We start from the raw sequence: 23,301 nt of genomic DNA, 5'->3' as shown, positions 1-23,301 counted from the left end.
GTTTTCTTCTCTCTTTTTACACTTTGAACTCTTGATTCTGACTGTTTTGTGTATCACCATGAAAATTTAGAGGGTTGTTAAGCAAGCACTTCTGAGTTCAGGACTATAAGTTTTTTAAGGTTTTGTATTGAAATGAGCTTATGGAAGGATCAGAATAGCATGGGGAGTATTTTCAATTTAACATTGCGGAATGCAAAAAATCATAGAATCATAGAATAGTAGAGTTGGAAGGGGCCTACAAGGCCATCAAGTCCAATCCCCTGCTCAATGCAGGAATCCAAATCAAAGCATTCCAGACAGATGGCTGTCCAGCTGCCTCTTGAATACCTCCAGTGTCGGAGAGCTGACTACCTCTCTAGGTAGTTCCATTGGTTCCATTGTCGTATGGCTCTAACAGTTAGGAAGTTTTTCCTGATGTCCAGTCGAAATCTGGCTTCCTGCAACTTGAGCCCATTATTCCATGTCCTGCACTCTGGGACAATTGAGAAGAGATCCCAGCCCTCCTCTGTGTGACAACCTTTCATGTACTTGAAGAGTGCTATCATATCTCCCCTCAGTCTTCTCTTCTCCAGGCTAAACATTCCCAGTTCTTTCACTCTCTCCTCATAGGGCTTTGTTTCCAGTCCCCTGATCATCCTTGTTGCCCTCCTCTGAACCTGTTCCAGTTTGTCCGCATCCTTCTTGAAATGCGGAGACCAGAACTGGATGCAGTATTCAAGATGAGGCCTAACCAGCATACCCTGCATGACTGCTTAGATGTGGGTGGAGTGAACACCCAAATAGGGCTATGGTATCTTAGGAACTGCAGTTCCCAGACTTCTTTACTTTATGCTGGCATTTTCTGTGCAACAGGACAGCCAATTGGCTGCAGGAGGGGAAACAAGCACAAGCAAGCAGGGACATTGTTCCCAGTAAGAGTACTGGGAACTATTTTACAAGCCCCAGAATACATGTGAGTAAATAAGCTATCCTTAAAATGTAGACGTTTATATGCCTATCAAATATTCATGTCAATGGGATTTTGTGATTTCTTTTTCATAATTCTGGATTTAGTTTCCTCAAATAAAAACAATAATTTCATATTAAAATGCATGTGCCTGTCTTCATGACATGAAATAAATGTGTTCATTTAAAATGCATGTGCCTGTCTTCATGACATGAAAGTATTTATTTGAGTTCACTCCCCCTTCCCAGTTAAAATGAATCCTTTTAAAATATCCTATGCCTTCTGGCTCAGCCTAATCCTGAAAGCCCATTCCCGCCCTGTGCGGCAAAACTCCACAATCTTCTGCACATACTCAGAATCACTCTCTAGTCCAGGGATTATTTTAAAAAAATAAACAACATGGTGAATGTTAACTAACAGTGAGTGGCCTAGTATACAGTGGCAATCTACTGCGTGCACAAGTTTTCAACAAATCAAACTGGTTACTCTCTTTTTAACTTACCTTCTAAATAACTGAAAGTGGAAATATTTAACTTTGAACTTAATTGCAGTTAATTTCAAAGGCTGCTGCTAAAGTTTTCACATTTTGCATTTGCCATTCTTTAACATCCACCTGCACTTGTTATGTAGTAGTATTTGCAGAAAATAACTTCTAAAGGAGTACCTGATCTCACATGTACCCACCACATCAAAGATGCATCCTGGTTGTTGGGGAAAAAAGGAAAGACAAACAATGGAGCTTCCAAGAACTCCTAGAAAATAAGACAGAACCAGGAAAAGTGCACTAAAGGGGAGAGGAAAACAGCAGCTCTTTAGGAATCCAGGGATTCCTGTTGTCCAGTATCCAGACAACTCATGCTTAGGATGGGTGAAACTGACCATGGGGGGGAGAAGGGAGGGCAGATGGAAGGCAGGGGAAGGGGGAGAGGGCAGAGGGGAGGAGGGGGGATGGGAACAAGTGGGAGGGGAGGTTTAATCATGTGCATGCTTATTGAGTTCAATGAGATCTACTCCCATGAAATCATGTTTAGGATAGGAAAAACTGACCACGGGAGAGAGGGAAGGCTGGAGTGAGGTGGGGAGGGGAGGGGGAGGAGAGAAGGAAGAGTGGGAGAGGGGAGGGGTGAGGAAGGGGGTGGGGAAGGAGGGATGGAGGAGGGAAGGTTTGATCATTTGCATGCTTATTGAGTTCAATGGTATTTACTCCTGTGCAGACATGCTTAGGATATGTGAAACTGACCTGGGGGAGAGTCAGGGAGAGGGAAAGAATCCTGGGAAGTGTAGTTTGTGAAGGGTGCTGAGAGTTGTTAGGAGATGCCCTGTTCCCCTCATAGAGCTATAATCTTCAGAGGAGGGGCTGATTGTTTAACCCCTCTGGCCACTGGAGCTCTGTCAGGGGAATTGAAGTGTCCTAACAACTCTCAGCACCCTTCTCAAACTACACTTCCCAGATTCTTTGGGGGAAGCCATGGAAAAAATTTCTGGTGTGGGTGTGGCCCTTTCATTAGCCAAGTGAAACAGCTGTTAGTCTGGTTTTTAGAGCACTGACAGTTGGCTCTAACTGAGCAGGCCAATACTAATCATAGACTCTAAAGTTAATTTTCTTAATTTAATTAAAAATCAGCTATGCATTTTTCTTTAACTTTGAAACTGCAGACAATGAAGGTCAGAGTATGTGGCAAGGTCAGTCATAGGATTATATATACTCTGTAAACATGGTTGATTTTTAATTAATTTCAACAAGTTGTGAGAACACTGTCAGAAAAAAGTCCAACAGGGGTCTGGATTTTTTTTACTCTTGTTTTAGACTTTGAACTCTGGATTCTCTCTGAGTGTTTTGTGTATCTCCATGAAAACTTAGAGTGTTGTTAAGCAAGAGTTTCTGAGTTCAGGATACGGTTGCCAGGTTCCTGGCCTGAGACTGATCCTGTATCTTTAGGAGAAGAGAAAGTCAGCCAAGTGCAGGTGTTCTTGCAACACTATAATGAGAAAAACCACAAGGTAGAATTCTCCCTTCGCCCTGCACAACTTTTAAAGATACAGAAGACCTCTTGGAGGCTGGGCCTGGCAACCAAGAGGTCTTCTGTATCTTTAAAAGTTGTGCAAGGGGAAGGAAAAATTCCACCTTGTGGTTTTTCTCATTACAGTGTTGCATGAACCTGGCAACCCTAGTTCAGGACTATAAGTTTTATAAGGTTTTGTTTTGAAATGTGCTTATGGGAAGCAGGAGAATGGCATGGGGGTATTTTCAATTTAACATTGCAGAATGTGAAAAATCCATGCTGAATATAGTATACAGCCACTATTGTGGCTGTATAATAACAAAATTTTAAATAAAAATTTATCTCACCTTAGTAAAGAAGTAAAGAAGGCTGTGAACAGGTGACCAATGTACCTGCTCAGTTCTGCTATCCAGTTGCTAACTATTAATAGGCAACTTCAAAGCCCTAGCTCTCATTTTTTATGGTTGTTTACATTTAAACCAGACTTGGAACCTGACAGCCCTGCAAGCAGAGGGTGGCCTCAGATAGAGGACTATCCTCTGTAATGGAGGACACATAGGCACCCTTCCCCTCTGCTACCCTTCCCCCAAAGATAAGGCTTTGGGGGAGTGGTGGGGGGAACTGGAATAGAAGGTGATGGATGAAAACAATGGGGTGTGTTTGAAGGGGACTTTGAATCAGATTATGGGTGCCTCATTTGAGCAGCGGGATTCTATACTTGCTTCATGTCCAGGAACAATTGGAAGTCTGCAGGAAGGAGATATAAGTATCTCTGTTCCCCTAAATTGTGGAATTCCCTCTCTGCAGAGGTGCACCTGGCACCTTGCTTTATTGTTTTTGGCAAATGCTAAGGACACACCTCTTTACTCCGGCCTTTGACATCTGAGATGTCTGTTTTCAGGACACACCATATTCCTGTGATTGTAATTTGTTTTAATTCTTTTTAATATTAAATTTTAAACTACAGGTTTGTTAGATTAGAAAATGATTAATGTACAGGAAACAAAATAATTTACGCTAGAAAAAATAATAATTACATGCATTGTTGAAGAAGAAAATAAGTATCTGCATTAACCCAGCTTCTGTTCAAAAGAATCAACAATCTTGTGAATATTTTCCTGTTTCTCCTTTCTGTGTCTCATTTGGTAGTTGTATATATTTCTGGGATCTTTGTACAAAACGGCTGGAAGCTGCTCCCCTTTTTAGTTTACTTATCTCATTTCCTCCCAAAGGGAAGGGCAGCGGTGACATAATTTTAAAAGACATTTGGCAATCCCAGGGATCAGGCATCAGCCTGGCTCTAGATGCCTTTGTTCTAAAAATTACTTCATTCATCCCCATATAAGTTAGGTTGTGTAACTAAGTCTATCTACATATATCGTATAATAAAAGCATGATTCAGAAGACATCTAAAAATTAAACAAATGTAATTATTATGCAAAGACAATATATTGTGCAGTAGCATAATTTACACGGACAGCTTTAATGGTTAAAACAAGGTTTCTTAAGGTTTTATGTTCCAGAGGACAAATGTGAAAAACAAAGGACTTAAGATACTACTGCAAATAAAAAAACAAAGACACATGGGGTTGCCAACCTTCTTGGACCAGTGGGCACATTTTACGAGGGTGCTGTGGATGCCAGTCATAATGGCATAACACAAAATGGATGCCACAGGGGCTCATTTCACAGAAATTGCTTAGAAGAGCACCTACACATTTTGCTTCATAACTTTCTTTCTAGGAGGGCTAGAGACTTGCTTTTTAAAAATATGAAAGCTCAGAGTCTGGGGACACCAATGAAGGTCTTTGTGGGTGCCAGGATGGCGACCCTCACCTTCAAGACATGAATAATTTATTGCAACTTGAGCTTTCATGGACTACAGTCCATTTTATCAAACAGATAAAATATTATCCTTGGATATATGCATACCCATATATGCACAGGTGCAAAAAGTGTGAATGTTGGAGCCAACTAGCAATGAAATACAATGTGTGGCAATTCAATTAGAGCTTTACTGCAAAAAAGCTGAGGGACTGTTTACGATAGCAGCAATCGATGATAACACAATCATCATAGCTTTGCTGAGTCAAGCTATATCTGTACTAGGAAAGGAAATCTATATAATCGGCTTTATTCATAACCAGATTAACAGAATTTTTGGCAAGTTGTAATTCAGTAGTTTCATGTTGGAGTTTCCCTTGCAAGTTCCTTTGTTTAAGGATGGCCACCTTACAATTAGTAACAGAGTGTCCTGATAGGTTGAAATGTCGTTCTAGAGTGTGGGGGGACCTTTTTCAGTCCCAGGGCCACATTCCCTTATAGACAACCTTCTGGGGGACACATGCCAGTGATGGGCAGGGCCAGAGACAAAAGATGACAAGTGTGATTTTTACCTTTGTACAGTAGGCTAGTTTCTTCCCACTCACAGAACCAGCTCTGCCCTCCATCCAGATAAGCAAGGAGTGTTATGAGAGTTCAAGGGCACATCCCAGCCAGTCAAAAACACCCAAGGAAGGTGCAAAGCAGGGCTGGTGAGGAGCATGGTTCAGGAGGGCATGTAGTCTGGGGAGAATCCCAAAAGCCAGATAGAGAGGATGGAGGGCTGCATTTGACCCCCTGTTCTGGAGGTTACTGAACATTCTGATGTAAAATTGTGTTCATTTATTCTTTTGCACAGGGACTGGCCTTGGTCTTTTTGCCCGATATACAACACTGAAGGTTACTGCTATGCCTGCTCATGGCCGGAGTTCAATTCCAACAGAAGGAAGAAGTCGAATCTCTGGTCAAAGGGGTCGAGGTCCACTCAGCCTTCCATCCATCCGTGGTCGGTAAAATGAGTACCCGGCATATGCTGGGGGGTAAAGAAAGGCCGGGAAAGGAACTGGCAATCCCACCCCATATATACGGTCTGCCTAGTAAACATCGCAAGACGTCACCCTAAGAGTCGGAAACGACTCGCACTATAAGTGCGGGGACACCTTTACCTTTTTATATTATGTGATATATTAGTTTTACAACTAGTGCCAGAAACCAGACATATTGAGACCTGATTTTATGTTTAATACACTAAACTAATTATGTTTCACATTCATCTGGTTGGCAAAAATATAAAAGAGTTGTAAGTAGCCATATAGTTTTTGGCAAATGATACATCCCTTTTTTGCTGACTTTTAGGGAAATGCCCCAAACAACATACATATATTTTAAAGATGCAAGGCATCTCTTTTTTAGTCATGCTTCCTCTATTTGACAGGACAATTCTTTGGAAAATCTTGTTTTTCCTTGGAGATAAATAAACAGAAGAAACTGAAGATCCCGCCCTCTTGGTAAGAGAATCAAGTAAAGGACTCCGCCTTGCAGCTTGACATTATAAAACTGTTACATCAGAATCAAATGAAAGTGGAATATATCTTTTGACAGTGTTTTTCTCTGCCTATTCCCTAGTCATAGTTTATGGAAGAAAAGAAACAGAACAGTCCAAAGGCTGGCATGTATTTTTACTGTGTTCTTAGAACCCTGTGTCTGGCTTGCAAGGAGGTTGAGAGAGAGCAGAACTGAAGTTAATACTGTTACTTTATGTACACACTCAACACTGTATAGTATAATAATTATAATTAAAGTTTTCTGTAAAAGATTCCTTGCAAAAAATAAGATTCATACTGAAATTGTTGTTAGAACTCTGGGACAAAATTAAAGCAATGATTATCTTCCTAAAAACAGTTTCACCTGTGGAAACCAAAGTAACAATGTAAATATTTATGAGAGTGAGATTATGGAGAATGAGCACAATGATTAGGTTTTCATATTCTTGATTAGAAACAGTGAGTCTGTAAAGTGAGTGATGACTTGACGGCATTACATTTGTAAAATATTTGGTAGCAGTGGAATGACTGGCATATTTGCCATTACTCTCTGACTCACTTAGGTATCCAAAATTTTAATTAGTTTTCAGACAATTTAGTAACTTAAAATTTTCTGAACATGTAGTCCAAGATTCTGATTACAAAAACAAATACACATGCCAAAAATAGGATGTTTTCATCTCTGCTTCAAACCTAAGGGTTGAACGATATCCCAAAATGGTTAACATGTTCCCACAAGATCTACAAAGCTGAAATTTGGCCCACATATAGTACCAATCCAATTATCTATTTATTAGTTGCATTTAATTGATTGCCAGAATAGTATGAAAAAGGAACATTCACATTGAGCAGTACAATAAGAGGCCAGTATTTTGAACAAGCCAAGCCACACATGAGATGAAATTTTGGGAGTTGTGCCTCGTTCCATACTACAGAAGCCAAAAATGTGCATTTATGCCTACAAAATGCAAGGTTTTCCAGTACAAATACTTAAAGGAGCACTTCGACCTATTATCAGCCGGCCTGGGTCCTGAGATCTGCAGGAGAGGCCTGCAGTTATTGATAGAAACAGCATTTGGAAGAAACCTAGAAATTGAAATAATCTGTATCTATTATCCATGTTTCTTGCAGAAACAGGGTGAAACATAGTTCTTATTCTGCTTAAAAATCCCCTCCTTTGAGAGAATATTTGTATTTAAAATGTGCAACGATAAAGCAATTATAAACTTGTGTTTTTCATCTTCATTTCCCGCTGCCTAGAATTCTTATCTGCCAACGATATATCTGGTATCACTTTGACATACTGCACCTAAAAATTCAATTAGGACAATTACATCGAATTTTCCATTAAATTACTATGGATGGAATACTTTTTTGATTTTGGGGAAGTGAGAAGCAGTTGTGAGTTCCTTTATAGGAATTAGTAATATTGTTTGCCTGTCTTAGTTGGAAAACAAAAGAAACCCCCTGGATGTACCACATTTGATATATTAGTTGTTCACCAATTATATTAGGCACTACAAATAAGCTTAGCTTCATACCTGAGTCTGGAGTTTAGGCAATTTGTAATTATTCTGGAGTTGTCCATTTTCTTTGTTTTTACCTGGTAGAAAAATACGACAACATTAATAGTAAAAATAGTAAGATCTCTTCAAACTGCTTCTTAATGTTTATGCTTGTTAGCTATTCTATTCCTCTATTTACATTTAAACTCTAAACTCTTCTTGCTAATTATTTTGGGGATAACGTGTACTTCACGAGTATCCATGCATACAGAAGGGCTGTAGCCCACATATAGTACCAATCTAACAAATAAATATAAATAGCTCAGTGGCAGAGCATCTGTCTTGCAAGCAGGCCCCAGGTTCAATCCCTAGCATCTTCAGGTAGGGCTGGAAGAGAACCCTGTCTAAAACTTTGGAGGTCTGCTGCCAGACTGTGTAGACAATACTGAGCTATATGGACCATTGGTCTGACTTGGTATAAGACAGCTTCCTATCTTCCTGTGACTGATTTGAGGCAAAAAAAAGTTATTCTGCCTCTACAGGAGCCACATATATGCATTGCTATTTCTTTGTTAACTCCTGTTTGCTGAACCTTCTTTCTTTGCCAAGTTGAAGCTAGGGCATTCAGGTACATAGCTACATGACCAGGCCTTTGTGCCTTTTGCAACCCAGAGGAAGGTCATCTTATGCCCACAGAGGGTTGCAATTTGCCACAGCCCTTGTCTGATGGCACCTCATTGACCAGTTTCTGTCCCTTGGCCAAGGAGCAGCAGAGGCTGGGAAGCAGCAAGGAAGCTTGAATCCTGAAATTTATTTTTATTTATTTAAAATATTTCTATCCGACCCTTCTACTCTATAATAGGGCACTCAGGGCGGCTTACAAAAATAAAATCAAACATGTACATAATAAAATTGTGAGGAGTTGCCAGGGCTAGAACCAAGAACTACAACTGCTTAACAACTGGGGTCCAGGATGCCTCAGGGAGCATCCAATCCCTTATATCCCTGCCCTGTCATCACTGTTAGTGATTCCACAGGGCTCGGAACTTAGAGGCAAACTAGACATGTGCACAGATGTAGGGAATCTATTCTTTACATGAAAAAGAGAGCACAGGGGACATAACTGAAACACATCCACTCCCTTGCCTTATCTCCCTTTGCTCCCCTGCTTTAAACAGTTTTTCCCAAGGTCAATTCCAATAACTGAAGTGAGCCAGGCAGAGGGAAAATTTGCTTAAAGCAATGGTGCACAGTAAAGGAAGGTAGGAAATGGGAGAAGGTTTCGCTCCCCTGTCCCATGTGCTCATTTGTGTGTAAAGTACATACACTTGCCCCTGCTTTATATCTGAACAGGGCAGATGTGCATAAATGCCTGCCCTGTCATATCTTGTTTGACTCACAAAGCAATACAAACATTAGGAAGAGATAAAAAATTACGTACTAGGCACAGCCACTTTGTGACTGAAAATCTTGCTCCAGATCCCATTATCTGTGTTGTCTTTCACTCCAAATTCATAAACTGTGTTAGGTTTCAGATTATCCACCACTGTTTCTGTTGTTGGGCAAAGCTGGAGAACCCACTTCTTATTCTTGTCCTTTTCTCTGTAGCGGACTGTATAAAATCTAATCAATAAAAAGCAAATGCATACTTTAAATCAGAGAAAAACAAACAACATTTTATTATTATTATTATTATTATTAGTTGCTTGATACCCAAGAGTCCCCAAGCGACTTACACAATGTAAAAACAAAACAAATAAAAAAGACTTTAAAAACATAGCAACAAACAACAACAAAAACAATAGCAATGCCACCCACGCACAGCCACAGAAAAGTATGGCAGCATATTAAAAACAAAACATCATTTCAATCTATCAAATGCCTGGGAGAAAAGATAGTCTTTACTTGGCACTGAAAAGATGTCAATGATGGTGCCAGGTGAACCACACTGGGAAGCATATTCCACAGATGGGGAGCCACAACTGAAAAGGCCCTCTTCCTTGTCACCACCCTCTGAGCTTCCCTCAAAGGGGACCTGGAGAAGGGCTTCAGAAGAAGATCTAAGGGACTGGGTAGGTTCATACTTCATTTAAAATAATCCTTTTTTTCATTTAAGAAACAGTGGGTAATATAGTAAGTATTGTTTGGGTTCTGGGCTTCAAGCAAAAGCAGGATGAAATTTACTGTAGCAGTTTTGAGGATTCTGCAGATGAATACTTGCTTCTCTGTTAGTGTCAGACTCCTTTGGGTCACTGGAAAGTGACCCTCCTGAGAAGTCAACATGACCAATTGCTTAATGCCACTATAATAAATCCAAGCTCTACAGTTCACTTAAATCAACAGAAATAGCACTGAATAGTGTCCTCCAATCAATTGGCATGATTAAGCAGCATATCACAGATTCAACATTTAGGAAAACTTCAAAATTAGAATTTTTGATTTTGCTAAATTTGATTTTGAAATGATAACTAAATAATAAGCCTTCTGCATGAATTTTAAGGCAATAATATTAATGCATCAAGTTGCTGGATTCAAAATTTATAGAAATAAAAACAATAGCATCTATAATAAGAAGTGTTGCAGAGGGGGGAATACATAAAGAATGGCTGCAGAACAAAATTGTAGGAATCAGGGACAGCTTAAAATGGTAAGAAACACAAAGGAGGCAAGTCTGGAAATACCCATACAGCAAACAATACATATATAAGCTTCCCAGATAACTCTGAACAATTCCCGCCCCCGCCCCCCCGTAACAACAATAAAAAGCCTTTGAACATTACAAAATGTTTGTAATGATATGAAGCAGCATTTACAAAAATGATTTTATTGATTTGGTAGTGGTGTCTTTGGTGTCTGAATATGTAGGATTATACAGCCACGAGAGGATAGATTTTTCATATTCCACAATGTTAAATTGAAAATACCCCCCATGCCATTCTGATGCTTCCAGTAAGCTTATTTCAAAACAAAACCTTGCAAACCTATAGTCCTGAACTCAGAAACGCTTGTGTAACAACTCTCAATTTTCATGGCGATACACAAAACAGTCAGAGAGAATAGAGAGTTCAAAGTCTAAAGAGAGAGAGAGAAAAATCAGACCCCTTTTGGACTTTTTTCTCTGAAAGTTCTCATAATCTGTTGAAATTCATTAAAAATCAGTCATGTTCACAGAGTACCTGTAATCCACTGACCTTGCCCCATACTCTGACCTTCATCTTCTGCAGTTTAAAAGTTTTAAAAATGCCTGGCTGATTTTTAATTAATTTAATAAATTTTGCATTGAACTGAATGATAATGTCAGGCATGCTCAGTAAGAACCAACTGTCAGTGTTCTAAAAGCCAGACTCACAGCTGCTTGCCTAATCAGGGGGCCACACCCACACCAGACTTTGATTTCACGTGAGACAGTCATGGCTTCCCTCAGAGAATCCTGGGAAGTGTAGTTTGTGAAGGGTGCTGAGAGGAGACTGCTATTCTCTTGACAGAGGTCCAGTGGCCACAGTGGTTTAACAGTCAACCGCTCTGATTGAAGCTCTGTGTGGGGAACAGGGTGTCTCCTAGCAACTCTCAGCACCCTTCACTAGCTACATTTCCCAGGATTCTTTGGGAGAAGCCATGACTGTCTAAAGCGAAATAAAGATCTGGTGTGGATGTGGCCAGGGACAGCTTTGGTTTAAATTTGGGTGGCAGGCTAATGTGCCTGCTGCAGAATAAAAAGGTGGGGGAAACCCTGAAAAGCAATGATACTGTTCAAACTGTTTTCCTTTTGGAAAGGAAAGGGACTTCCCCTTTGCCCAGTGTTCCCCCATCCAATCTCCTCCCCTGCCCCTCCTCCTACCCTCCCTGCCCCTCCCCAGGGTCAGTATTGGACTACGACCTGGGAGACCAGGGTTCAAATCCCCACACAGCCATGAAGCTCACTGGGTGACCTTGGGCCAGTCACGGCGCCTCTCAGCCTCAGAGGAAGGCAATGGTAAAACCACCTCTGAATACTGTTTACCATGAAAACCCTATTCATTGGCTCGCCATAAGTAGGGATCAACTTGAAGGCAGTCCATTTCCATTTTCGAACATGATTGCACAAAAATAAATCCCACTGGACTCAAAAAGTATGCAACTTATCAAACCCAATCTCCCTTCTCCTCTCTCTCCTATCCCCTCCCTCTTGCCCCTTCCCTCCCCCTCCCCCTCCAATCCCTTCCCCCTCCTCCCCCCTCCGCATCCCCATGGTCAGTTTTACCTATCTTAAGCATGAATGCACAGGAGTAAATATCATTGAACTCAATAAGAATGCAAATGATCAAACCTGCCTTCCCCTGCTCCTTCCTTTGTCCCTCCCCTTCCAATCCCCTCCTTCCCCCTTCTTCCTCTTCCCTCCCTTTCTCCTTCCCTCTCCTCTCCCCTCCCCGTTCCTCCCCCATGGTCAGTTTTACCTATCCTAACCATGATTACATAGGAGTAAATCCCATTGAAATCAATAAGCATGCCAGACCTGGCTTTCCCCTCTCCTCTCCTCTCCCTTCCTCCTCCCCTCCTCTCTTCCTTCTTCCTCCTTCCCTGCCCACTCCAGCCCTCCCTCCCTCCCTCCCCCCGGTCAGTTTTACGTATCCTAAGCATGATTGCATGGGAGTAAATCCCACTGAACTCAATAAACATGCAAATTATCAAACTTCTCCTCCTTCTCCTCCCCTCACCCTCCTGCCTGCTCCCATCTGCCTCCTCCCCTTTGCCCCTTCCTCCCCTCCTCCTCCTCCTCCCCTCCCCATCCCGTGGTCAGTTTCACCTATCCTAAGCATGACTGCGGGGGAGTAAATCCCACTGAACTCGATAAGCATGCAAATGATCACTCCATTCTCAGCAAGCTTGCACAGGATCCCATTTCTTATCTCCAGGATTAAAAAACAGAGAAATTCGCAAAAAAACTTGCCATTTAAAAATGTACCTATAGCCAACAGATATTTCTATCAAACTTTAAAAAGCAGGGAAATTGGGCAGCTATAGTGAATACACCAGGGGAGCAGGAGACCTGACCTCCTCTCTGAAATATTGTACTGCCCTACAAATGTGTCAAAATGCAAACACAATTTGGGTTGGTCTTTCACAGTCCAATCCACTTGCTGTGTAGCTTGGAAGAATTTGCTCACATGTGCCTGCTCCCCTGGTGCATTCACTATAGCTGCCCAATTTTCCTGCTTTTTAAAGTTTGATAGAAATATCTGTTGGCTATAGGTACATTCTTAAACTGCAAGGATTTTTGCCTATTAGTGAATATTCAGATGTATGGAATGCTAGAGATTACAGAGCATGCTATTGAGAGAGTAGAATACAGAGAACTTTGGCCAGGAAGCGCAGCAGCAACTTCACCAATACACCCGGCTCAGTTTCTATAAATCCCCTGAGCCTAGCTAGATGGACAAATTAAGAGCTGCAGCGACTAATATCAAAGGCAAAGGGAGGAGCTCTGTTGTTCTTCTTGGTCAGAAAATGAGAGTGTCAGCCAGGAGTCTGGGAGGAAAAGGAACAGAGTAGGAATAACTGTCTGGAATACAATTCCAGTAGTGTTGTTGTTCATGTCTCTTGAGGAAGAATTTCAGAAAGTGAAAAGAAAAGGGGCACTCCCCACCTCCACACTAAGGTTTTCTCCTGCTGGCTGACAGTTCTGGGGAGGGGAGAGACTCACTGCACACCAAACAGCCAATCCTAATACACTCCTCCAGGATGCTTACTATAAGCTCTTAAGGCCTTATATAGGTCATTTCCCTCTTCTTCTCTCCTCCCTTCCCCCAACTCCACTATCCTTTCTTTCTCCTCAACTGACACCTCAACAGTCTGTAGGTTCTGGAAGTTCTCAGGTCTTTTGTCAGGTTGTTTCGGGTATTTTTAAATTTGATTTTTCATTTAGTTTATGCACTGCATACCTAGGGAGTCACCTGAGTATCTAGAAACCATTACTTTATTTTTGGGTTGATCCATTTTGCTTCTAAACTGATAGAAACTGAATGCCAGCACTCAGAGTTGAGTGCTGGCATTGTATAGTGGCTAAGAGTGTCAACTGTGAACTAGGAAGTAATATACATTATCTCAATAATCCTTATAACAACTTTGTAAGGTAGGTCAGTATTATCACCCCCATACTGCTGATGTGGGGCCATAACATGAAACCCACTCTCATAAACTCTATTCTAACAGAATGATATTTAATTAAAGCTTACTTTCAGGTTTGAATAGATATTGCGTATATGTCCTCTCTATAATTTTCCACCTTAAACATATGTCCTAGTTTTCTTAATCTATTTATTCCCCCCCCAGATACATATAATCAGGGGTGGGGGATTGGCACTCATTTTTCGAGATTACCATATCATTTTAGTAACTGATTGGCCTCCAGGTATGAAAACATCTTAAATGTCCTCACAAATTATGCCAATTATGCCAATAATTTAGCAGTTCCTCCTGATTTACATGTCTAGCAGCATTTTGAGAGCTATTTGAGATTTATGCTGAAAGCAATGTAGAAAAGCGTGCACACACAGCTGCCTAAACTAGTAGCTTAGGCAAAGATCACACGATAAAATAGCTACAAATAAAATGCAAGAGCAACTTGGGGAAGGGAGACTTCACATACAGAACTGTTACAGATACGGTTCTGAAATGATGGTTGTGTTAAAATATCCTCTACTTTTGATATTCATCTCAAAAAGAAGAGTATTGGACATGGTTTATCAGTGTGTGTGTATATACTTGTTTTATCAGACATTCACATTTTTCGCTGCTATTTGATGGTGTATCTTTTGCTTGCTCAACTACTGCTCCATAGTCCAATTTCCCTTTTTCATTTCACAGCCCTCATTTAGCCCCACACTAATTCATTTAGCAGCCGTGACCAATGTGAATTTGTTTATGAGCAACTGTAATGTTATCACATCAGAGACAGCATAGTGACGTCACTGAGAAAATCATGTGGGCCACCACAGTCAACAGGAAACTGGCATTGTGGGCAAATGAGGTTGAGGAATGTGAGTGCAAAGAAGAAGAGATGTAGTTCAGAGCACAGAAGGAGTGTGCACTCATGGAAGGAGAATTCTGCTAATGGAAGCACCCCTTCCACAAGCTCAAGCATCTTTCCATGAATGCAGGCTCCTTCCATTTATGGTGCAATAACTTAGGATCCAAGTTAAAGGATAAAACATCATCCCATAATCTTCATAAAATGTATATTTTAGTTGATTACCTGTCATTTGCACAGTTATTCATTGTGGTCCAATCATGCTTTGGGTTGACTAAGATTCCCCAGGACAAGAATACAGAAGTTGGAGTTAAAGTGCCTATTACCAGCTGGAGAGGCTTTGGTGTGGTCCTCTTACCTATACAAGAAAGGCATAGAAAATCGAATTTATACAATTTTATGCATTAGATATTAGAAGATACAGTTGAAGGGTCTGCACAACTTATGAACCACCAGGCATGTATTATGGTCCATCAGCAGCTCAACAGCACTTCGTTTTTTTCTCCTTGCTTAAGACTGCATAAGCAGGGCAGGTGTTAAGCATGTGGTAGACCATAATCCATGGCTTGTGGGTTGAATTCAGCTTAGCTAATATAAAGATAAATCTGAGCCTAACTTGAAAGGATCACAAATTTCAAGGCAACAGAGACCAACAAGCAATGTTCACGGCATCCAATTAAATTTGTATAGTGGTTGTCAGAGAGTCTACAGCAGCATTTGATAATCTTCAAAATCAGGTTACATTGTTAATATCCTGCTCTATTACTCATGCATTTATTTCTATAGCACCTACAATTTCAGGGGCACAATTCAAATATTCCAGTGCTGCAGACTCCTCCTCCCATGAATATACATGGGTGTATGTATGGAGCACATTATGCCCTATGGGGAATAGGAAGTCTGTGTGCACCTCCTACATTCTCATCCAGCCCTCCCTCTCATCTTGATACAGCTTATTATTTATTCATATTATTTTTAAATCAGCTTTAAAGCTAAAATCTTCTCAACATGGTTTAAAAAGATAAAAACATGACACAGTGATTGTGTGTGTTACACATGCACACATGCACGCGCGCACACAAAGAACTATAACAAAAGCATTAACATAACATTCCAAATCAAAATCAAAATGATCAGGAACCATAAAACTATACTGTAAAATATAAAATATAAAACTGGTATCAATCAAAAGCAGGTTGAAACATCCAGGTCTTTAAGGCCCATTTAAAAATAGGGAGGGAGCCAGGCGAACACCCTGAGAATAGGATGAAGCCACTACAGAAAAGGCCTTGTCTCTTGTGCCCTGCTAAATCTTACTGGCAGGCACATGAGCAGAGCCTCCATGAATAACTTACACAGACCTCCAATTCCTTCTAAGTGCCAGTTGTGTTGCTAGAAGGTGCCCATAAGCTAGAGGAGGGGGGAGGGGGAATTAAGGTTTGTTAAGTCAATGGGAATCCTCTGCATGTGGGCATGGCAACCACAGTGGACTGGATAATTCCCAGGTGATTTACAAAACAAAAAGAAAGTTCCTGCATAAAAGATGCTTACAAACTGAAAATAAATAGGAAAATTGAAATGAGAATAGCAGAAAACAGAACTCATGCATCTCCATGCATACAGTGTGTGGGTAGGTGTTGGATCATGCCTCTTGGCTCCATCCCTGTCACTACACACCCTGCTGTTCCCATCTCTATCATTCCTCATGTAGCACCATAATAGACAAATCTTGGCAAAGATTGGAGGTGCAATATTATGGTTGAATGTTTGATAAAACTCTAAATTCACCACCGTGGTCAGCCCTTCCATTACACAAACTGTGGAAAGCTATGATTCTTCACCCACAGTTTTCCACTCATTTGCCTTGCCGCCCATCCACCAATCCAGCTGCCGCCATCACCCACCCAGTTCATGCATGCCTCTCCAGAGCACTTGTCCCATTCCCATGCCTCGATCTGAAGAAGGGTCCTTCCTCAGAGTGAGGTATTCTGGCCAACGGGGGTCTCGAGAGTACATATTCCATCACTACGGCAGCTAGACATTTTTAAAAAATTGAACTTTAAATGTTGTTAAAGAAATATTTAAACATTTAACTGAATTTAACCCATTGTGGAAAAGCTGTTGTGCCACACAGCCACTCTCCCAGGGCACCTCTCTCAGAAGGCTTTGCCTGGGGAAGAACCCCTTACCTCAGAGGCAAGGCAGAAAGGAGGGAGCAGTAGAAGCAAAAAGACTGCCAGTACTCCGGTTGTGTTAGCAACTGCAAAGCTCTTTAGCAATAACTGGAGTAAAGGAGGAAAAGGCTGATGGGGGAGGAGCAGAGAAGCCCTGGCCCTCTTGACTATTGTATAGTGCATATTCAGCAATGTCTTTCTCCCCCTCTTCCCCCTACATTTCAGATAAAATATATACAACTTCTTGTACTTAAATTTAAATGTACTGCCTTCAAGTCGATTCCGACTTATGGCAACCCTATGAATGGGGTTTTCATGAGGCTGAGAGGCAGTGACTGGCCCAAGGTCACCCAGTGAGCTTCATGGCTATGTGGGGATTCGAACCCTGGTCTCCCAGGTCATAGTCTAACACCTTAACCACTACACCACACTGGCTTAGGGAGATGGATTCCCTTCCTCCCCAGTCATTAGTCTTCAATTTCCTGTCTCTTTTGTCTTTTTTTCTTCTTCAGATCTGTGTCTCTACCTTCTATTCCTTGAAGGTCCTGTGAAACATCTTAAGTAGCTCTTAGAGACGAACATGGTAGTCTCTGATATTCACATTATGGAAACAAAATGTTTTCCTTACAGTTTCATGCTTACTTGTCCCCCTTCTTCCAATCACCATGGCTCTCTTATCTTCCTGACTGTTGGGACTTCCTTTTCACAGCTCTTCAAATCTGAGTCTCCCTCCCTAGCTCCGGCTGTCCCAATGCTAGAGCCAGTCCTATCATTAGGTACAGTGAGGCAGCTGCCACAGGCAGCAGATGCTAGGAATGGAAAGTGGCAGCGAGATGTTGGACAATTGTTCTGTGTATGCCACACAGCCTGCCTGTTGCCCTTAGTTGCAGTGGAAGATGCTACCCCACTGTCAGTGTTGAAGTAAAGTTCAAAGCCATTCCAGGAAGGTGCCATCTTAGTTCTTTGCCTGATGGAGCAAAACTATTGTTATTCGTTAAGCTTATTAGTCACTTTATACAACTGTCCCAAAGCAACTTACAAATAACAGTAAAATACAAAATATTTATTTAAAAGCATTTATAAACCACTTAATATTTTTAAAATCTCTAAGTGGTAATACACCAAATATCCTGGGCCAGCTCTGCCCGATGTCTTTGTGATGGGTTTTTCTAACCAGAATGACCTTTCAGTTTCTTCTTAAGAAGAAGCAATATGCTGTTATGAGAGATATAGCATTTAACTAGCTATAATCTCTTGCTGTAAAAGGGAGTATACTTTCCTGCTCCCCTTACCCTTAAAGATGGGTAAATAGATTTTGCTGGTTATTGAACATGGATCTGTCTTAACATTCAAGGGACATCATGACATAACAATACACATAACTAGCTGCATTATTGATGATGATGACGATGATGATGATGTTTAGCCATTGCCATTAGCCACTCAGATCTGCCATCTCAACTGAAAAATGTTTGTGTCTATAGAAAAATATGTAATAAAGTTACAGTACCTGAGCAGGGTTTCTTGTAATTTGGAACAGGAGCTGGCCTTACTGAAATCAAGTATCTTGGCTCTGCATCTGGAAAATATTAGAATGATCATTTGTAAAATTCAACAAGTGAAAAATATATTTTAAAAAAATCAGATAAGATTTACACCACATCTTATTACTATCTATGGCAGGGATGGGGAACCATGTGTTGTTGAACTTCAATTCTCCCAGCCTGTATGGCTAATGGTAAGGGATGATAGGAGTTATAGTATAACAACTTCCACAGGCTCTCCATTCCTAGTCTATGACATGACTACATTTGGATATATTTTCAATATATAAACAAAAACATACCATCTTAATGTATCTTGCCAGAGGAAAGGCACTACCACTTAGTCAAGGCAGCTTCCCCATCTTCAATTCTGATTAACCCACTGCAGCCACATTCATTACCATTCTATACCATTCCAAAGGGTCTAACACTAAGGAGTGGGTTTTTGGGGGTGCAGGGGGCTGCAGGGGGATGAAAAGAGCCAGGAAAGCCCCCTTGCATGAGCAGAGTTCCATAACACTTCCCTGAATCGACCCCAGTATATGCATTCATGCCATTTTCCTACAAGTATTAAACGTATAGAGAAACATTAGGGTTCAGTAGGAACTTAGAATAGAATAGAAAGATAAATAGTTGAGTTAACACAGTGATAGGTACTTTTTTTGACAAAAATAAGAGGAAGAGGAATAAAAGGAAATAACTTCTCAAGGAACAAAATCTGAAGAACAAGAACATTGTGTTGGTCTAGGGATTTATGCATCCGAATTAAACAAATACTGTGATAAATAGCAATAAATCCATAAACACTTACTTTAATTTTTCAGTTGGATAAGTCAAAGTAAATTCAAAGTATATGGTATGCAAACTGAAAAAGTGTTCAGAACACGTGGTAATTTTTCAAAAGGGACAATTTGACGTAGACTGCTACTGATTTAAGAGTGCTTGAATGTGATGAATAAATTTGAAAAGACTCTTTGCCACATTCTATACATAATGGAAAATAAGGTGTTGAACTAAGGTTGTAAAACTATGGAATGTACTTCTTCAGCTAAGAGACAGGGTGTTTTTTTTAAGAAGGGAAACATTCAAAAATATGGCTCCCAACTTCAATCTGAAGTGTTACAGTCAAGAATCTCATGATTTTCATCCACCATCATGTTCCATATTTTTATAATCGCTGTATGTAGAAAACCATGGTACATTCCAAAACACAGTCATACAATTGTAAAACATGCTATATAAGATGTTAATGCTGCAAAGTCAGCACCCAAAAGCTGACCAATGGCATAGCTAAGTTTCCAAACTTACAGGAATGTCAGAGTTTTCAACATGCAGAATCACGTCATGATTTTAATACACTTTGGGCACCTTTTTCTAGTTTCTCTTTCTTATTATTTCACTGAAAACCTGAAATAATTTTTATAGGCTTTATGGTTGTCAATACTATCTGCAGTTGTAAACCAAACATTATCTGATGCCAAGACAACATCTGAAATCTACAACCCTGATTCCAGAAGGGTGAACCAATAAATATGTGAACCAATCTCTTCTCTCAGTCAACCCCAATTCCCAATTTTATTACCAGGAGAAGTAGAATGGTTACATTAATACCCTGTTAATGACAGTTAGTAGGTTGTTAACAGGAATTTCTCCTTATTATGCAAAACCAGCTTAGGTGGCACAGTCACTGATGGACCCTTAATGGAGATTATCTAAAATCACCTTGAAGGTTTACCATCCTGCAACCAACACATACACACACAGATACACCTGGATGAGGCCTGAAATGCCATATTTGGACTTTGGTCTGGAATATATAATGAGACTTAGAGAGGGGTAAGTTTTATGTTTCAGATTGGCTGGCAGGGTTGTAAGGATTCTGCTCTTGGTTTGCTACTTATGTGGCTTTGAAATCAGTACTACTTGTCTGTGTGCTTGCTCACTTGATATCTGTTCAGCCTATACATCTGTACAAAAATCCCCAAATGGCCTCTTCCACCCAGGGGTGGTTTTGCTGAGGGGAGACACCAGAGACTGGCAGACTTCATTAAGCAGACATCATGGGGAGAGGGGGGAAGGTTGGCCAACATATGGATCATTCAGGCCTTGTGCAGGGAGATGCCATGGGAAAGGGATGTTGAGTTGTTTAAATCCCAATGCCACCTTCCTGGCTGTACTGACATTGCAAATTGGAACCCACCTGTCCACCCATTGGCATTGTGATCCAGTAAAATGGCTGAGTAGGAATTGTTCCCTTTTGGCCCAAACTGGCCTTGGGAATGGGAGTGGCAGTTGCCTATTCAGCACCATCATGCCATTTCTGAGAGATAGGTAGAAGGCATTCAAGGGCTATCTACATAAAGGTACAACTAGCAGAGTTAATGCAAGTAAAAGGGGGGGGGAATAGTAATAACAGATTTGACAGATACCCTGAGACATGTTGGTTAGCTGTATTTTAAATTGTTGAGATTTACACATTCTACAAATAGATAAATAAGGCTTTTGTCTCCTAGAACGGGGTGGCTAAACTGTGGTACTCCAGATGTTGTTGACTATCATCATTCCCATCATTTCTGACTATTGGCCATACTGGCTAGAGCCAACTGGAGTTGAATTTCAATAACATCTGGAGGGCCAGAGGTTAGCCATCTCTGCCCTAGACTAACTTCTCAGGACCATTAGGTTTGGGGCAACATGGGACAAGTATCCCTTGAAGTCTGCCCAACTCAGGCTCAGAAGACAGTGATGAGGACAGGTGTTGCCCTCACAACACCTTAGCAAGTATGTCTAGAAGGTGCCAGGATCAGGGCATATATGAATCAACTGTACCAAGTCAAAGAGGGCTTGCCCTAAATGTTGGGCTTGACTGTCACTAAAATGATGCAGTTTTGCCTGCAACAAATAGTTACCTGCACTAGGAGTTAGGATTTAGTATTAATTAGGGGTAGTTAATCCACTGAAGATCTTGTGTGATTATGCCAACAAAGGATCTCACCTTTTTATTACTGGATCTGGGGTATATGCATTGGCCTAAGTGCTTAAGCTCATTGATTTCTGTGGAATTGGACCTAACTCTGTGTTAGATTTGAACCCTATAAAATGCTGCCTAAAGCTACTGACACTCAAGGAAGCATGAAAAAATATGTTTTATATATAGTATATAATATAGCTATGGAAACAACTTTCCTATAAAGATAAAGTCAGGAATCAGATAGCTACTAATTCTTTATGAAGAGTTGCAAATGTTTTATGCCACATGAGAATGTCAGAATACATATATATAGATATGACTCTGTTACAATAGTAGTAATTTGTATAAACAGAGGATGCTTTTATAAATTTAACCATAAAGGTTTCCAATGTCAGAATAAATTGCTGGCTGGGTGAACTGACTGAGAACCAGCCTGCAATTGCTTCAGAAACATTGCTGGAAATAATGAAATGAAGTAAACCAGAGCCAAACTTGCTGATATTTTTATTCACTAGCTAACAAATTCTTAGTACATTTGATATGCTCTGGAAGAACACATGCTTATGTGGTAAGAGGCCACAAGTTCATGTAATGTTTCTAGTGAAAACCAGTTAACTTCATCCAAGAGTTGATCACAATAAACTGATTAAACAATGCTTACGAGAGAAAAAGCTTTTTTGTTGCAAAAAGAAAAAACATTTTGTGTGCTTTTTGAATATATTTATTTTCTCCATTGATAAAAGTCAGTGTTTCACTCTTTCCACCCTTTTCAAATATTTAGTTGTGCACATTCAAAATTATTTGGGGTTAGTCAGAACTCTCAAAGGGTGAAAAGTTTAATCAAACTATTATTATTGAATACAAAGAAATATACAACTGAATTTCAAAAGACTTACTAGGGGAAGGGGCACATATTTAATCAATGGTTAACATTTTAGAAAAATATTTTCAAAAACCATGGAAGATGGGAGAGAGACTAAAGCTCTCAGATCCAGTTTGCTGTCATAGAATCATAGAGTTGGAAGGGGCCTTGTAGGCCATCAAGTCCAACCCCCTGCTCACAGCAGGAAATCCACAGCTAGAGCATCTCCCGCAGATAGCTGTCCAGCCTCTGCTTGAAGACATCCAGCGAAGGGGATCCCACCACCTCCCTAGGCAGTCGGTTCCATTGACGAACTGCCCTTACTGTCAAGAAGTTCCTTCTAATGTCCAATCTGAATCTACGCTCCTGCAACTTAAAACCATTAGACCTAGTCCTACCCTCTGGGGCAGCAGAGAACAAATCTGTACCCTCCTCTATGTGACAGCCCTTCAGGTACTTAAAGAGTGCAATCATGTCACCCCTCAGCCTTCTCTTCACCAGACTGAATATGCCAAGTTCCTTCAACCTTTCCTCATAAGACTTGTTCTCCATACCGGCTATCATCCTCGTTGCCCTCTTCTGAACCCGCTCCAACTTGTCTATATCTTTCTTAAAATGAGGCGCCCAGAACTGAACGCAGTATTCCAGATGAGGCCTGACTAATGCAGAATATAGTGGGACTATTACTTCCCTCGACCTGGAAACTATAGCTCTGTTTATGCAGCCCAAAACCACATTTGCCTTTTTTGCCGCAGCATCACACTGCTGGGTCATGTTCAACTTGCGATCCACTACAATTCCAAGGTCCTTCTCACACGCACTACTGCTAAGCCGGGTATTTCCCATCCTGTACCCGTGCATTTTGTTTTTGTGGCCTAAATGCAGAATCTTGCATTTGTCTTTATTGAATTTCATTTTATTAATT

General features: G+C 40.7%; 1 protein-coding gene across 29 annotated transcripts in view; it reads right to left on the bottom strand.

Moving 5' to 3' along the window:
• ABI3BP (ABI family member 3 binding protein) overlaps nt 1-23,301 on the bottom strand; it is a 235,902-nt gene that overhangs the window by 136,451 nt on the left and 76,150 nt on the right. For all 29 annotated transcript variants that reach the window (XM_061628187.1, XM_061628192.1, XM_061628194.1 and 26 more), the window contains exons 3-6: nt 18,510-18,578; nt 15,051-15,183; nt 9,261-9,442; nt 7,856-7,917 (exon numbers count right to left, since the gene is read on the bottom strand). In XM_061628187.1, coding sequence (XP_061484171.1) covers nt 7,856-7,917; nt 9,261-9,442; nt 15,051-15,183; nt 18,510-18,578 — 446 coding nt within the window. The remainder of the gene's footprint in view (nt 1-7,855; nt 7,918-9,260; nt 9,443-15,050; nt 15,184-18,509; nt 18,579-23,301) is intronic.

Source organism: Rhineura floridana, chromosome 5, assembly GCF_030035675.1.
Source record: "Rhineura floridana isolate rRhiFlo1 chromosome 5, rRhiFlo1.hap2, whole genome shotgun sequence".
In the NCBI taxonomy this organism is placed as follows: Eukaryota; Metazoa; Chordata; class Lepidosauria; order Squamata; family Rhineuridae; genus Rhineura; species Rhineura floridana.
Note: the sequence above shows the minus strand (reverse complement) of the source record. Positions and strands in the feature narration are given on the sequence as shown.